General features: G+C 45.6%; 1 protein-coding gene across 1 annotated transcript; it reads right to left on the bottom strand.

The window, feature by feature from the left end:
- Positions 1-12,393: 12,393 nt before the first annotated feature.
- Positions 12,394-15,770, bottom strand: NANOS3 (nanos C2HC-type zinc finger 3). The gene is made up of 2 exons (XM_074530124.1): positions 15,006-15,770; positions 12,394-12,550 (listed from the first exon to the last, which is right to left on the bottom strand). Exon 1 carries the CDS (start codon positions 15,768-15,770, stop codon positions 15,006-15,008), a length of 765 nt encoding a protein of 254 aa, XP_074386225.1. The 3' UTR covers positions 12,394-12,550.
- Between the last annotated feature and the right edge of the window lie 427 nt (positions 15,771-16,197).

The following is a 16,197-nucleotide window of genomic DNA, read 5'->3' as shown; positions in this document are numbered from 1 at the left end:
GGGACCCTCCCCAATTCCAAACTGGGACCCCTCCCCATCCAAACTGGGATCCAGGGACCCTCCCCATCCCAAACTGGGACCCTCCCCAATCCCAAACTGGGACCCTCCCCAATTCCAAACTGGGATCCAGAGCCCCTCCCCAATCCCAAACTGGGACCCCTCCCCATCCCAAACTGGGATCCAGAGACCCCTCCCCACCCAAACTGGGACCCTCCCCAATCCCAAACTGGGACCCTCCCCACTCAAACTGGGATCCAGGGACCCCTCCCCAATCCCAAACTGGGACCCCTCCCCAATTTCAAACTGGGATCCAGGGACCCCTCCCCAGTTTCCAAACTGGGACCCCTCCCCAATTCCAAACTGGGACCCCTCCCCATCCCAAACTGGGATCCAGAGACCCCTCCCCAATTCCAAACTGGGACCCAGAGACCCCTCCCCCATCCCAAACTGGGACCCCTCCCCAATCCCAAACTGGGACCCCTCCCCATCCCAAACTGGGATCCAGGGACCCTCCCCACCCAAACTGGGACCCCTCCCCACCCAAACTGGGACCCCTCCCCAATCCCAAACTGGGATCCAGAGACCCCTCCCCACCCAAACTGGGACCCCTCCCCACCCAAACTGGGACCCCTCCCCAATCCCAAACTGGGATCCAGAGACCCCTCCCACACAAACTGGGACCCTCCCATCCAAACTGGGACCCCTCCCCATCCAAACTGGGACCCCTCCCACACAAACTGGGACCCTCCCATCCAAACTGGGATCCTCCCCACCCAAACTGGGACCCTCCCCAATTTCCAACTGGGACCCCTCCCCAATTTCAAACTGGGATCCAGAGACCCCTCCCCACCAAACTGGGACCCCTCCCACACAAACTGGGACCCCTCCCCAATTCCAAACTGGGACCCCTCCCCAATTTCAAACTGGGATCCAGAGACCCCTCCCCAATCCCAAACTGGGATCCAGAGACCCCTCCCCACCCAAACTGGGACCCCTCCCCATCCCAAACTGGGATCCAGAGACCCCTCCCCATCCCAATCCGGGACCCCTCCCCAATTTCAAACTGGGATCAAGAGACCCCTCCCCAGTCCCAAACTGGGACCCCTCACCAATTCCAAACTGGGACCCCTCCCCAATTTCCAACTGGGACCCTCCCCACCCAAACTGGGATCCAGGGACCCCTCCCCACACAAACTGGGACCCCTCCCCATCCAAACTGGGATCCAGGGACCCCTCCCCACCCAAACTGGGACCCCTCCCCAGTTTCAAACTGGGATCCAGAGACCCCTCCCCATCCAAACTGGGACCCCTCCCCATCCCAAACTGGGACCCAGAGACCCCTCCCCACCCAAACTGGGATCCAGAGACCCCTCCCCACCCAAACTGGGACCCCTCCCCAATTTCCAACTGGGACCCCTCCCCATCCAAACTGGGACCCAGAGACCCCTCCCCATCCCAAACTGGGACCCCTCCCCATCCAAACTGGGACCCCTCCCACACAAACTGGGACCCTCCCCATCCAAACTGGGACCCCTCCCCAATTTCCAACTGGGACCCCTCCCCAATTCCAAACTGGGATCCAGAGACCCCTCCCCACCCAAACTGGGACCTCTCCCCAATTTCCAACTGGGACCCAGAGACCCCTCTCCAATCTCAAACTGGGATCCAGAGACCCCTCCCCAATTCCAATCTGGGATCCAGGGACCCCTCCCCAATCTCAAACTGGGACCCTCCCAATCCCAAACTGGGATCCAGAGACCCCTCCCCAATCCCAAACTGGGATCCAGGGACCCCTCCCCAATTTCCAACTGGGACCCCTCCCCATTCCAAACTGGGACCCTCCCCAATCCCAAACTGGGATCCAGAGACCCCTCCCCAATCCCAAACTGGGACCCCTCCCCAATTCCAGAGACCCCTCCCTAATTCCAAACTGGGACCCAGAGACCCCTCCCCATCTCAAACTGGGATCCAGGGACCCCTCCCCAGTCCCAAACTGGGACCCCTCCCCAATCCCAAACTGGGACCCCTCCCCATCCAAACTGGGATCCAGAGACCCCTCCCCAATTCCAAACTGGGACCCCTCCCCAATTTCAAACTGGGATCCAGAGACCCCTCCCCAGTCCCAAACTGGGACCCCTCCCCATCCAAACTGGGACCCCTCCCCATCCAAACTGGGATCCAGAGACCCCTCCCCAACCCAGAGACCCTTCCCCACCCAAACTGGGATCCAGGGACCCCTCCCCAATCCCAAACTGGGATCCAGAGACCCCTCCCCATCCAAACTGGGATCCAGAGACCCCTCCCCAGTCCCAAACTGGGATCCAGAGACCCCTCCCCATCCCAAACTGGGACCCCTCCCCAATTTCCAACTGGGACCCTCCCCAATTCCAAACTGGGACCCCTCCCACCCAAACTGGGACTCTCCCATCCAAACTGGGATCCAGGGACGCCTCCTCAATCTCAAACTGGGACCCCTCCACATCCAAACTGGGACCCAGAGACCCCCCCCAATCCCAAACTGGGACCCCTGCCCAATTCCAAACTGGGATCAAGAGACCCCTCCCCACCCAAACTGGGACCCCTCCCCAATTTCCAACTGGGACCCAGAGACCCCTCCCCAATCCCAAACTGGGATCCAGAGACCCCTCCCCAATCCCAAACTGGGATCCAGAGACCCCTCCCCAATCCCAAACTGGGACCCCTCCCCATCCCAAACTGGGACCCCTCCCCAATCCCGAACTAGGACCCCTCACCCTCCCAAACTGGGACCCCTCCCCAATTTCAAACTGGGATCCAGAGACCCCTCCCCAATTTCCAACTGGGACCCAGAGACCCCTCCCCAATCCCAAACTGGGATCCAGAGACCCCTCCCCATCCCAAACTGGGACCCCTCCCCATCCCAAACTGGGATCCCTCCCCAATTTCCAACTGGGACCCCTCCCCATCCAAACTGGGACCCCTCCCCAATTTCCAACTGGGACCCTCCCACCCAAACTGGGACCCTCCCACCCAAACTGGGACCCAGAGACCCCTCCCCATCCCAAACTGGGATCCAGGGACCCCTCCCCAATTCCAAACTGGGACCCAGAGACCCCTCCCCAATCCCAAACTGGGATCCAGAGACCCCTCCCCATCCCAAACTGGGATCCAGGGACCCCTCCCCAATCCCAAACTGGGATCCAGAGACCCCTCCCCATCCCAAACTGGGACCCCTCCCCACCCAAACTGGGACCCCTCCCCAATCCCAAACTGGGATCCAAGGACCCCTCCCCAATTTCCAACTGGGACCCCTCCCCAATTTCAAACTGGGACCCTCCCCACCCAAACTGGGATCCAGAGACCCCTCCCCAATCCCAAACTGGGACCCCTCCCCAATCCCAAAGACCCCTCCCCAATCCCAAACTGGGACCCTCCCACACAAACTGGGATCCAGGGACCCCTCCCCAATCCCAAACTGGGATCCAGAGACCCCTCCCCATCCAAACTGGGATCCAGGGACCCCTCCCCACCCAAACTGGGACCCAGAGACCCCTCCCCAATTCCAAACTGGGACCCAGAGACCCCTCCCCATCCAAACTGGGACCCAGAGACCCCTCCCCAATTCCAAACTGGGACCCCTCCCCATTTTCTCTCTCCCCCAGCCCTGGCCCAGCCCAGGCCCGAGCCAGCCCAGAGCCACAGCCAACACCCCCTGGCCAAGGTGGGTGAGCCCAGACACCCCAAAACTCCCATTTTTAACCCCAAAACTCCCATTTTTAACCCCAAAACCCCACTTTGAGGGTTTGGGATTAATTTTGGGGGTTTTGGGGTTTTTTTGGGGTTTTTTTTTCCCTTTTTAGCAGCTCCAAAGCCGCGGAACCGTCGGACGCCACCGACGCCATCCGGGGGCTGATCCGGGAGCTCTCGAACCTCAAGTGAGTCCCAAACCCAGACTGGGGGGAATTTGGGGTGAATTTCTGTGATTTTTGGTGTGAATTTGGGGTGAATTTTGGGCTGAATTTCTGTGAATTTGGGGGTGAATTTGGGGTGAATTTGTGTAAATTTGGTGAGAATTTGGGTGTGAATTTGGGTGTAAATTTGGTGAATTTGATGTGAATTGGGGTGAATTTGGGTGTGAATTTGGGGTGAATTTGGGGGTGAATTTGGGGGTGAATTTTTAGTGAATTTGGGGTGAATTTGTGTAAATTTGGGGTGAATTTGGGGGTGAATTTGGGTGATTTTGGGGTGAATTTAGGGGTGAATTTTGGTGTGAATTTCTGTGAATTTTGGTGTGAATTTGGGTGTTTTTGGGGTGGATTTTGGTGTCAATTTGGCGTCAATTTGGTGTGAATTTGTGGGTGAATTTGGAGTGAATTTGGTGTGGATTTGTGGGTGAATTTTGGTGTGAATTTGTAGTGAATTTGGGGGTGAATTTGGGTGATTTTGGGGTGAATTTGTAGTGAATTTGTGGGTGAATTTGGGTGAATTTAGGGTGAATTTGGGTGATTTTGGGGTGGATTTTGGGGTGAATTTGGTGTGGATTTGTGGGTGAATTTTGGGTGAATTTGGGGGTGATTTTGGGGTGAATTTTGGGGTGAATTTGGGGGTGAATTTGAGTGAATTTGGGTGTGAATTTAGGGGTGAATTTGGGGTGGATTTTGGTGTGAATTTGGGGTGAATTTGGGTGAATTTGTAGTGAATTTGTGGGTGAATTTGGGTGATTTGGGGTGAATTTGGGGTGAATTTCTGTAAATTTGGGGGTGAATTTTTACTGAATTTTGGGGTGAATTTTTAGTGAATTTGGGGTGAATTGGGGTGAATTTAGGGGTGAATTTGGGGGTGAATTTTGGATGATTTGGGGGTGAATTTGGGGGTGAATTTTTAGTGAATTTGGTGTGAATTTCTGTGAATTTGGGGGTGAATTTTTACTGAATATTGGGGTGAATTTGGGGGTGAATTTCTGTGAATTTGGGGGTGAATTTGGGTAAATCTGGGTGAATTTGGGGGTGAATTTTTAGTGAATTTGTCTGAATTTGGGTGTGAATTTAGGGGTGAATTTGGGTGATTTTGGTGTGAATTTGTGGTGAATTTGGTGTGAATTTGGGTGGTTTTGGGGTGGATTTTGGTGTCAATTTGGCGTCAATTTGGTGTGAATTTGTGGGTGAATTTAGGGTGAATTTTGGGCTGAATTTCTGTGAATTTTGGTGTGAATTGGTGTGAATTTGTGGGTGAATTTTTAGTGAATTTTGGGGTGAATTTCTGTGAATTTGGGGTGAATTTGGGTATGATTTTGGTGTGAATTTGGGTTTAATTTGGGGCTGAATTTGGGCTGAATTTCTGTGATTTTGGGGTGAATTTGTGGTGAATTTGGGGGTGAATTTTGGGGTGAATTTGGGTGTGAATTTTTAGTGAATTTGAGGCTGAATTTCTGTAAATTTGGGGTGAATTTGGGTGATTTTGGTGTGAATTTGGAGGTGAATTTGGGGGAATTTGGGTGAATTTGGGGGTGAATTTCTGTGAATTTTGGTGTGAATTTGGGGGTGAATTTGTGTGAATTTTTCCTGAATTTTTAGGTTAATTTCTGTGATTTTGGGGTGAATTTTGGGCTGAATTTCTGTGAATTTTGGTGTGAATTTGGGCTGAATTTCTGTGATTTTGGTGTGAATTTGGGCTGAATTTCTGTGATTTTGGTGTGAATTTTGGGCTGAATTTCTGTGAATTTTGGTGTGAATTTGGGTGTGAATTTGGGGGTGAATTTGTGTGAATTTTTCCTGAATTTTTAGGTCAATTTCTGTGATTTTGGTGTGAATTTGGGGGTGAATTTGGGGGTGAATTTTTACTGAATTTTTAGGTTAATTTCTGTGATTTTGGTGTGAATTTTGGTGTGAATTTTGGTGTGAATTTCTGTGATTTTGGTGTGAATTTGGGATGAATTTCTGTGATTTTGGGGGTGAATTTGGGGGTGAATTTGTGTGAATTTTTACTGAATTTTTAGGTTAATTTCTGTGATTTTGGTGTGAATTTTGGTGTGAATTTCTGTGATTTTGGGGTGAATTTTGGTGTGAATTTGAGGGTGAATTTTTACTGAATTTTGGTGTGAATTTGGGGTGAATTTTGGGGTGAATTTTGGTGTGAATTTGGGGGTGAATTTGGGTGTGAATTTAGGGGTGAATTTGGGTGATTTTGGTGTGAATTTGGCGTTAATTTTGTGTGAATTTGTGGGTGAATTTTTAGTGAATTTGGGGGTGAATTTGGATTATTTTGGGGTGAATTTTGGGCTGAATTTTTAGTGAATTTGGGGGTGAATTTTTAGTGAATTTGGGGATGAATTTGGATTATTTTGGGGTGAATTTTGGGCTGAATTTGTGTGAATTTTGGTGTGAATTTTGGGGGTGAATTTTTACTGAATTTTGGGGGTGAATTTTTAGTGAATTTGGGGTGAATTTGGTGTGGATTTGTGGGTGAATTTGGGGTGAATTTGGGGCTGAATTTCTGTGAATTTTGGGGTGAAACTTTAGTGAATTTGAGGCTGAATTTCTGTGATTTTGGGGTGGATTTTGGTGTGAATTTCTGTGAATTTTGGGGTGAATTTGGGATGAATTGGTGTGAATTTGGGGGTGAATTTTTACTGAATTTTGGGGTGAATTTGGGCTGAATTTCTGTGAATTTGGGGGTGAAATTTTACTGAATTTTGGTGTGAATTTGGATGATTTTGGGTGAATTTTGGGCTGAATTTCTGTGAATTTTGGTGTGAATTTGGAGGTGAATTTCTGTGAATTTTTCCTGAATTTTTAGGTTAATTTCTGTGATTTTGGTGTGAATTTTGGTGTGAATTTCTGTGAATTTTGGTGTGAATTTGGGATGAATTGGTGTGAATTTGGGGGTGAATTTTTACTGAATTTTGGTGTGAATTTGTGTGAATTTTTCCTGAATTTTTAGGTTAATTTCTGTGAATTTTGGTGTGAATTTGGGATGAATTTCTGTGAATTTTGGGGTGAATTTGGATGATTTTAGGGTGAATTTTGGTGTGAATTTTGACCCTCCCCATTCCCCCGCAGCCGCCTGGCCATGGGGGCCCAGCGGGGGCTGGAGATGCTCAGGAGGGCAAAGCCCAAACCCCGGCGGGGCCGCAGGAGGTGAGAAATGCTGGAAATTAAATTAAATTAAATTAAATTAAGTTTATATAATTCTGGGTTATTTTATATCAATTTATATCATATTGGTGCAGAAATGGCATTATATTCTATAATTCTGGGTTATTTAACATAAATTTATATCATATCAGCATGGAAATATAATTATATTCCATAATTCTGGGTTTATTTAATATAAATTTATATAATATTGGCGTGGAAATGTCATTATATTCTATAATTCTGGTTTATTTAATATTAATTTCTATCATATCGGCGTGGAAATATAATTATATTCCATAATTCTGGGTTGTTTAATGTAAATTTATATCATATCGGTGTGGAAATATATTCTATAATTCTGGGTTATTTAATATAAATTTATATCATATCGGCGTGGAAATATTATATTCCATAATTCTGGTTTTATTTCATATAAATTTATGTCATATCGGTGTGGAAATGCCATTATATTCCATAATTCTGGGTTATTTAATATTAATTTATATCATATCGGCGTGGAAATATAATTATATTCTATAATTCTGGTTTGTTTTATATAAATTTCTATCATATCGGTGTGGAAATGTCATTGTATTCTATAATTCTGGGTTTATTTAATATAAATTTATATCCTATTGAGGTGGAAATATTATATTCTATAATTCTGTGTTGTTTAATGTAAATTTATATCATATTGGTGTGGAAATATCATTATATTCTATAATTCTGGGTTATTTAATGTAAATTTATATCATATTGGTGTGGAAATATTATATTCTATAATTCTGGGTTATTTAATATAAATTTATATTGGTGTGGAAATGTCATTATATTCTATAATTCTGGTTTATTTCATGTAAATTTATATCATATTGGTGCAGAAATAGCATTATATTCTGTAATTCTGTTTTTTTTAATGTAAATTTATATTGGTGTGGAAATAGCATTATATTCCATAATTCTGGGTTTATTTTATATAAATTTATATCATATCGATGTGGAAATATTATATTCCATAATTCTGGGTTATTTAATGTAAATTTATATTGGTGTGGAAATAGCATTATATTCCATAATTCTGGGTTGTTTAATGTAAATTTATATTGGTGTGGAAATGTCATTATATTCTATAATTCTGGATTATTTAATGTAAATTTATATTGGTGTGGAAATGCCATTATATTCCATAATTCTGGGTTTATTTAATGTAAATTTATATCATATAAAATGAAATAAAGCAGAGTTTGTGTGAAAAATTGCACTGGAAAGAGGGCTCAGGAGGTAAAGGGTGGTGGAAATATCATCATATTTAGAAAATTTATATTATGTAATTTATATAATTTATATAATATAAATTTATATAATATTGGTGGAATAAAGCAGAGTTCCTGTGGATAACAAAGAGGACTGGAGAGGTGAGGAGTGCTGGAAATATCATTATATTTATATAATTTTTATTATATAATTTATATTATATAAATTTAAATTATATTGGTGGAATAAAGCAGAGTTTCTGTGGATAACAAAGAGGACTAGAGAGGTGAGAAATGTGGAAATAATTCTCATTTATTGTGGAATAAAGCAGAGTTCATGTGGAGAATTATTACAGGTTGGTCATCCCTGGCCTGGAATTAACCAAAATTTAATAATCCAACCCAAATATTGATAATTCCTGGAGCTCTGTCCCCTTTTGGGATTAACCAAAACTCAATAATCAAACCCAAAATATTTGATAATTCCTGGAGCTCTGACTCTTTCCTGTTTTGGGATTAACCAAAATTCAATAATCAAACCTAAATATCTGATAATTCCTGGAGCTCTGACCCCTTTTGGGATTAACCAAAACTCAATAATTTAACCCAAATATTTGATAACAGCTCCAATATTTGGAGCATCAGCTTTTCCCAATTTGGGATTAACCAAAATTCAATAATCCAACCCAAATATTTGATAATTCCTGGAGCTCTGTCCCCTTTTGGGATTAACCAAAATTCAATAATTTAACCAAAATATTTGATAATTCCTGGAGCTCTGACTCCTTTTGGGATTAACCAAAACTCAATAATCAAACCTAAATATTTGATAATTCCTGGAGCTCTGTCCCCTTTTGGGATTAACCAAAATTCAATAATCCAACCCAAAATATTGATAATTCCTGGAGCTCTGACCCTTTCCCAGCCTGGGATTAATTAAAATTCAATAATCAAACCCAAAATATTTGATAACAGCTCCAAAATTTGGAGCATCAGCCCTTTCCCAATTTGGGATTAACCAAAATTCAATAATTTAACCCAAAATATTGATAATTCCTGGAGCACTGCCCCTTTTGGGATTAACCAAAACTCAATAATTCAACCCAAAATATTTGATAATTCCTGGAGCTCTGTCTCTTTCCCAATTTGGGATTAACCAAAATTCAATAATCCAACCCAAATATTTGATAACAGCTCCAAAATTTGGAGCATCAGCCCTTTCCCAATTTGGGATTCACCAAAATTCAATAATCAAACCCAAGTATTGATAATTCCTGGAGCTCTGGCTCTTTCCCAATTTGGGATTAACCAAAATTCAATAATCAAACCTAAATATTTGATAATTCCTGGAGCTCTGTCCCCTTTTGGGATTAACCAAAATTCAATAATTTAACCAAAATATTTGATAATTCCTGGAGCTCTGACTCCTTTTGGGATTAACCAAAACTCAATAATTCAAACCCAAATATTGATAATTCCTGGAGCTCTGCCCCTTTTGGGATTAACCAAAATTCAATAATCCAACCAAAATATCTGATAATTCCTGGAGCTCTGTCCCAATTTGGGATTAACCAAAATTCAATAATTTAACCCAAATATTGATAATTCCTGGAGCACTGACTCCTTTTGGGATTCACCAAAACTCAATAATTTAACCAAAAATATTTGATAATTCCTGGAGCTCTGGCTCTTTCCCAGCCTGGGATTAATTAAAATTCCACAATTCAACCCAAAATATTTGATAACAGCTCCAATATTTGGAGCATCAGCCCTTTCCCAATTTGGGATTAACCAAAATTCAATAATTTAACCCAAATATTGATAATTCCTGGAGAACTGACTCCTTTTGGGATTCACCAAAACTCAGAGCTCAAAACTCAAACCAAACTCAAAATTCAGAGCTCAAACCCAAAATTCAGAGTTCAAACCCAAAACTCAACAGTTCAAACCCAAAATTCAAACCAAACCCAAAATTCAGAGCTCAAACCCAAAATTCAGAGTTCAAACCCAAAACTCAAACCAAACCCAAAATTCAGAGTTCAAACCCAAAATTCAGAGCTCAAACCCAAAATTCAGAGCTCAAACCCAAAATTCAGAGTTCAAACCCAAAATTCAGAGTTCAAACCCAAAATTCAAACCAAACCCAAAATTCAGAGCTCAAACCCAAAATTCAGAGTTCAAACCCAAAATTCAAACCAAACCTAAAATTCAGAGTTCAAACCCAAAATTCAGAGTTCAAACCCAAAATTCAGAGCTCAAACCCAAAATTCAGAGTTCAAACCCAAAATTCGAACCAAACCCAAAATTCAGAGTTCAAACCCAAAATTCAGAGTTCAAACCCAAAATTCAGAGCTCAAACCCAAAACTCAAACCAAACCCAAAATTCAGAGTTCAAACCCAAAATTCAAGAGTTCAAACCCAAAATTCAGAGTTCAAACCCAAAATTCAGAGTTCAAACCCAAAACTCAGAGTTCAAACCCAAAATTCAGAGCTCAAAACTCAAAAATAAACCCCCAAAATTCAGAGTTCAAACCCAAAACTCAAACCAAACCCAAAATTCAAAGCTCAAACCCAAAATTCAGAGTTCAAACCCAAAATTCAGAGCTCAAAACTCAAAAATAAACCCCAAAATTCAGCTCTCAAAATTCAAACCAAACCCAAAATTCAGAGTTCAAACCCAAAACTCGAACCAAACCCAAAATTCAGAGTTCAAACCCAAAATTCAGAGTTCAAACCCAAAATTCAGAGCTCAAACCCAAAATTCAGAGCTCAAACCCAAAATTCAAACCAAACCCAAAATTCAGAGCTCAAACCCAAAATTCAAACCAAACCCAAAATTCAGAGCTCAAACCCAAAATTCAGAGTTCAAACCCAAAATTCAAGAGTTCAAACCCAAAATTCAGAGTTCAAACCCAAAATTCAAACCAAACCCAAAATTCAGAGTTTAAACCCAAAATTCAGAGCTCAAACCCAAAATTCAGAGCTCAAAACTCAAACCAAACCCAAAATTCAGAGTTCAAACCCAAAATTCAGAATTCAAACCCAAAACTCAAACCAAGCCCAAAATTCAGAGCTCAAACCCAAAATTCAAACCAAGCCCAAAATTCAGAGCTCAAACCCAAAATTCAGAGCTCAAACCCAAAATTCAGAGCTCAAAACTCAAAAAAAAAACCCCAAAATTCAGCTCTCAAAACTCAAACCAAACCCAAAACTCAACAGTTCAAACCCAAAATTCAGAGCTCAAAACTCGAACCAAACCCAAAATTAAAGAGTTCAAACTCAGAATTCAAACCAAACCCAAAATTCAGAGTTCAAACCCAAAATTCAGAGTTCAAAACTCAAAAAAAAACCCCAAAATTCAGCTCTCAAAACTCAAACCAAACCCAAAACTCAACAGTTCAAACCCAAAATTCAGAGCTCAAACCCAAAATTCAAACCAAACCCAAAATTCAAGAGCTCAAACCCAAAATTCAGAGCTCAAAACTCAAAAAAAAAACCCCAAAATTCAGAGTTCAAACCCAAAACTCGAACCAAACCCAAAATTCAGAGCTCAAACCCAAAATTCAGAATTCAAACCCAAAACTCGAACCAAACCCAAAATTCAAACCAAACTCAAAATTCAAGAGTTCAAACCCAAAATTCAGAGTTCAAACCCAAAATTCAAACCAAACCCAAAATTCAAACCAAACCCAAAATTCAGAGTTCAAACCCAAAACTCAGAGCTCAAACCCAAAATTCAAACCAAACCCAAAATTCAAACCAAACCCAAAATTCAAACCAAACCCAAAATTCAGAGTTCAAACCCAAAACTCAGAGCTCAAACCCAAAATTCAGAGTTCAAACCCAAAATTCAGAGTTCAAACCCAAAACTCAAACCAAACTCAAAATTCAGAGTTCAAACCCAAAATTCAAGAGTTCAAACCCAAAATTCAGAGTTCAAACCCAAAACTCAAAGCAAACCCAAAATTCAGAGTTCAAACCCAAAATTCAGAGCTCAAACCCAAAATTCAGAGTTCAAACCCAAAACTCAACAGTTCAAACCCAAAATTCAAACCAAACCCAAAATTCAGAGCTCAAAACTCAAAAAAAAAACCCCAAAATTCAGAGTTCAAACCCAAAACTCAGCCCCAGAACTGGTCCCAGTCGGGCTCCAGGCCGTGGTTTCATCCTCTGGTGAAGAGCCTGGAAAAGAAAATTTAAAAAAAAATAAATAATTTTAAAAATTAAAATAAAAATTAAAATTCCTGATTAATTTTATCCTGGATAAATCCAGATTTGGGTAAAACAGGAATTGGGATAAATCCAGATTTGGGTAAAACAGGAATTGGGATAAATTGAAATTTGGGTAAAACAGGAATTGAAATTCTGGATAAACCCAGATTTGGGTAAAACAGGAATTGAGATAAAACAGGAATTGGGATAAACCCAGATTTGGGTAAAACAGGAATTGGGATAAATTGAAATTTGGGTAAAACAGGAATTGGGAAAAATCCAGATTTGGATAAAACAGGAATTGGGATAAATCCAGATTTGGGTAAAACAGGAATTGGGATAAATCCAAATTTGGGTAAAACAGGAATTGGGATTAATTGGAATTTGGATAAAACAGGAATTGGGATAAATCCAAATTTGGGTAAAACAGGAATTGGGATTAATTGGAATTTGGATAAAACAGGAATTGGGATAAATTGAAATTTGGGTACAACAGGAATTGGGATTAATTGGAATTTGGATAAAACAGGAATTGGGATAAACCCAAATTTGGGCAAAACGGGAATTGGGATAAATCCAGATTTGGGTAAAACAGGAATTGAAATTCTGGATAAACCCAGGTTTGGATCAACTTCACCCTGTCCATCCTCTTCCTCACCTACACCATGTCCATCCTCTTCCTCCTCACCTACACCGTGTCCATCCTCTTCCTCACCCACACCGTGTCCTTCCTCTTCTTCCTCATCTACACCGTGTCCATCCTCTTCCTCATCTACATCCTGCCCTCCTCTTCCTCCTCACCCACACCATGTCCATCCTCTTCCTCATCTACATCCTGCCCTCCTCTTCCTCCTCACCTACATCCTTCCCTCCTCTTCCTCACCTGCACCGTGTCCATCCTCTTCCTCACCTACACCCTGTCCATCCTCTTCCTCCTCACCTACACCGTGTCCATCCTCTTCCTCACCTACACCGTGTCCTTCCTCTTCCTCATCTACATCCTGCCCTCCTCTTCGTCACCTACGCTGTGTCTGTCCCTCCTCCCCTACATCATGTCCATCCTCTTCCTCCTCACCTACATCCTTCCCTCCTCTTCCTCATCTACATCCTTCCCTCCTCTTCCTCCTCACCTACACCGTGTCCTTCCTCTTCCTCACCTACACCGTGTCCGTCCTCTTCCTCCTCACCTACATCCTGCCCTCCTCTTCCTCACCTACACCGTGTCCTTCCTCTTCCTCACCTACACCGTGTCCATCCTCTTCCTCACCTACATCCTGCCCTCCTCTTCCTCTTCACCTACACCGTGTCCTTCCTCTTCCTCACCTACACCGTGTCCATCCTCTTCCTCACCTACATCCTTCCCTCCTCTTCCTCACCTACACCGTGTCCATCCTCTTCCTCACCCACACCGTGTCCTTCCTCTTCCTCCTCACCTACACCGTGTCCATCCCTCACCTACACCGTGTCCATCCCTCACCTACACTGTCCATCCTCTTCCTCACCTACACCCTGTGCTCCTCTTCCTCCTCACCTGCACCGCGTCCATCCTCTTCCTCACCCACACCGTGTCCATCCTCTTCCTCCCCTACATCCTGCCCTCCTCTTCCTCCTCACCTACACCGTGTCCTTCCTCTTCCTCCTCACCTACATCATGTCCATCCTCTTCCTCACCTACACAGTGTCCATCCTCTTCCTCCTCCCCTACACCCCGTACTCCTCTTCCTCCCTCCCTCCCCTCCAGCGCCGCTCCTCTTCCTCACCTACACCGTGTCCATCTTCTTCCTCCTCCCCTACACCCTGTCCATCCTCTTCCTCACCTACATCCTTCCCTCCTCTTCCTCACCTACACCGTGTCTGTCCCTCCTCACCTACACCGTGTCCTTCCTCTTCCTCACCTACACCCTGTGCTCCTCTTCCTCACCTGCTCCGTGTCCATCCTCTTCCTCCTCACCTACATCCTTCCCTCCTCTTCCTCACCTACACCGTGTCCTTCCTCTTCCTCATCTACATCCTTCCCTCCTCTTCCTCACCTACACCGTGTCTGTCCCTCCTCATCTACATCCTTCCCTCCTCTTCCTCACCTACACCGTGTCCATCCTCTTCCTCATCTACATCCTTCCCTCCTCTTCCTCACCTACACCGTGTCCATCCTCTTCCTCACCTACACCCTGTGCTCCTCTTCCTCCCTTCTCCCCTCCACCGCGCCGCTCCTCTTCCTCACCTACACCGTGTCCATCCTCTTTCTCACCTGCACTGTGTCCATCCTCTTCCTCCTCCCCTACATCCTTCCCTCCTCTTCCTCATCTACATCATGTCCATCCTCTTCCTCCTCACCTACACCGTGTCCATCCTCTTCCTCCTCCCCTACACCCCGTGCTCCTCTTCCTCCCTCCCTCCCCTCCGCCGCGCCGCTCCTCTTCCTCACCTACGCGCTGCCGGTGCCGGTGCCGTCGGCGGCGGGCGCGTACACGGAGCTGTAGCCGCGGGGTGTGCGGGGGCAGAAGCGCCGCGTGTGCGCGCGGTCACGCGTGGCGCCGCACTGCGGGCACACGTAACTGCGCAGCACCGGGCACTGCACGCGGCCCCGCGCGTCCCGCAGGCTGTGGCTCCGGTACACGGCCGGAGACTCGCCGTTGTGCTGGCAGAAGGAGCACGGAGCGGCGGCCGGGCGCGGAGCTGGGCCCGCGGGTGCGGGTGGGCCGGGGAGTGGAGGTGGTGCTGCTGGTGGAGCTCGGTCGGGGAGTGGAGGTGGTCCCACTGGTGGAGCTGCTCTGGCATGTGGAGATGGGCCGGTGAATGGAGATGGTCCCGCTGGTGGAGCTCGGTCGGTGAATGGAGATGGTCCCACTGGTGGAGCTCGGTCGGGGAGTGGAGGTGGTCCCACTGGTGGAGCTGGTCTGGCATGTGGAGATGGGCCGATGAATGGAGATGGTCCCGCTGGTGGAGCTCGGTCGGAGAGTGGAGGTGGGCCGGTGAATGGAGATGGTCTGGCATGTGGAGATGGGCCGGTGAATGGAGATGGTCCCACTGGTGGAGCTCGGTCGGGGAGTGGAGGTGGTGCCGCTGGTGGAGCTCGGTCAGAGAGTGGAGGTGGGCCGGTGAATGGAGATGGTCCCGCTGATGGAGCTCGGTCGGGGAGTGGAGGTGGTCCCACTGGTGGAGCTCGGTCGGTGAATGGAGATGGTCCCATTGGCGGAGCTCGGTCAGGGAGTGGAGGTGGTCTCACTGATGGAGCTGGTCTGGCACGTGGAGTTGGCCCGGAGCACAGAGCTGGTTCAGTGAATGGAGATGGTCCCACTGGTGGAGCTGGTCTGGCACATGGAGCTGGTCTGGCACATGGAGCTGGTTCAGTGAGTGGAGATGGTCCTACTGGTGGAGCTCGGTCGGGGAGTGGAGGTGGTCCCGCTGGTGGAGCTGGTCTGGCATGTGGAGCTGGTCTGGCATGTGGAGATAGTTCGGTCCACAGAGATGGTCCCACTGGTGGAGCTCGGTCGGGGAGTGGAGATGGTCCCGCTGATGGAGCTGGTCTGGCACGTGGAGCTGGGCTGGTGAATGGAGATGGTCCCACTGGTGGAGCTGGTCTACATGGAGCTGGTTCAGTGAATGGAGATGGTGCC

Source organism: Zonotrichia albicollis, chromosome 32 (genome assembly GCF_047830755.1).
Source record: "Zonotrichia albicollis isolate bZonAlb1 chromosome 32, bZonAlb1.hap1, whole genome shotgun sequence".
Taxonomy (NCBI): Eukaryota; Metazoa; Chordata; class Aves; order Passeriformes; family Passerellidae; genus Zonotrichia; species Zonotrichia albicollis.
This window is presented reverse-complemented; position numbering and strand designations above follow the sequence as displayed.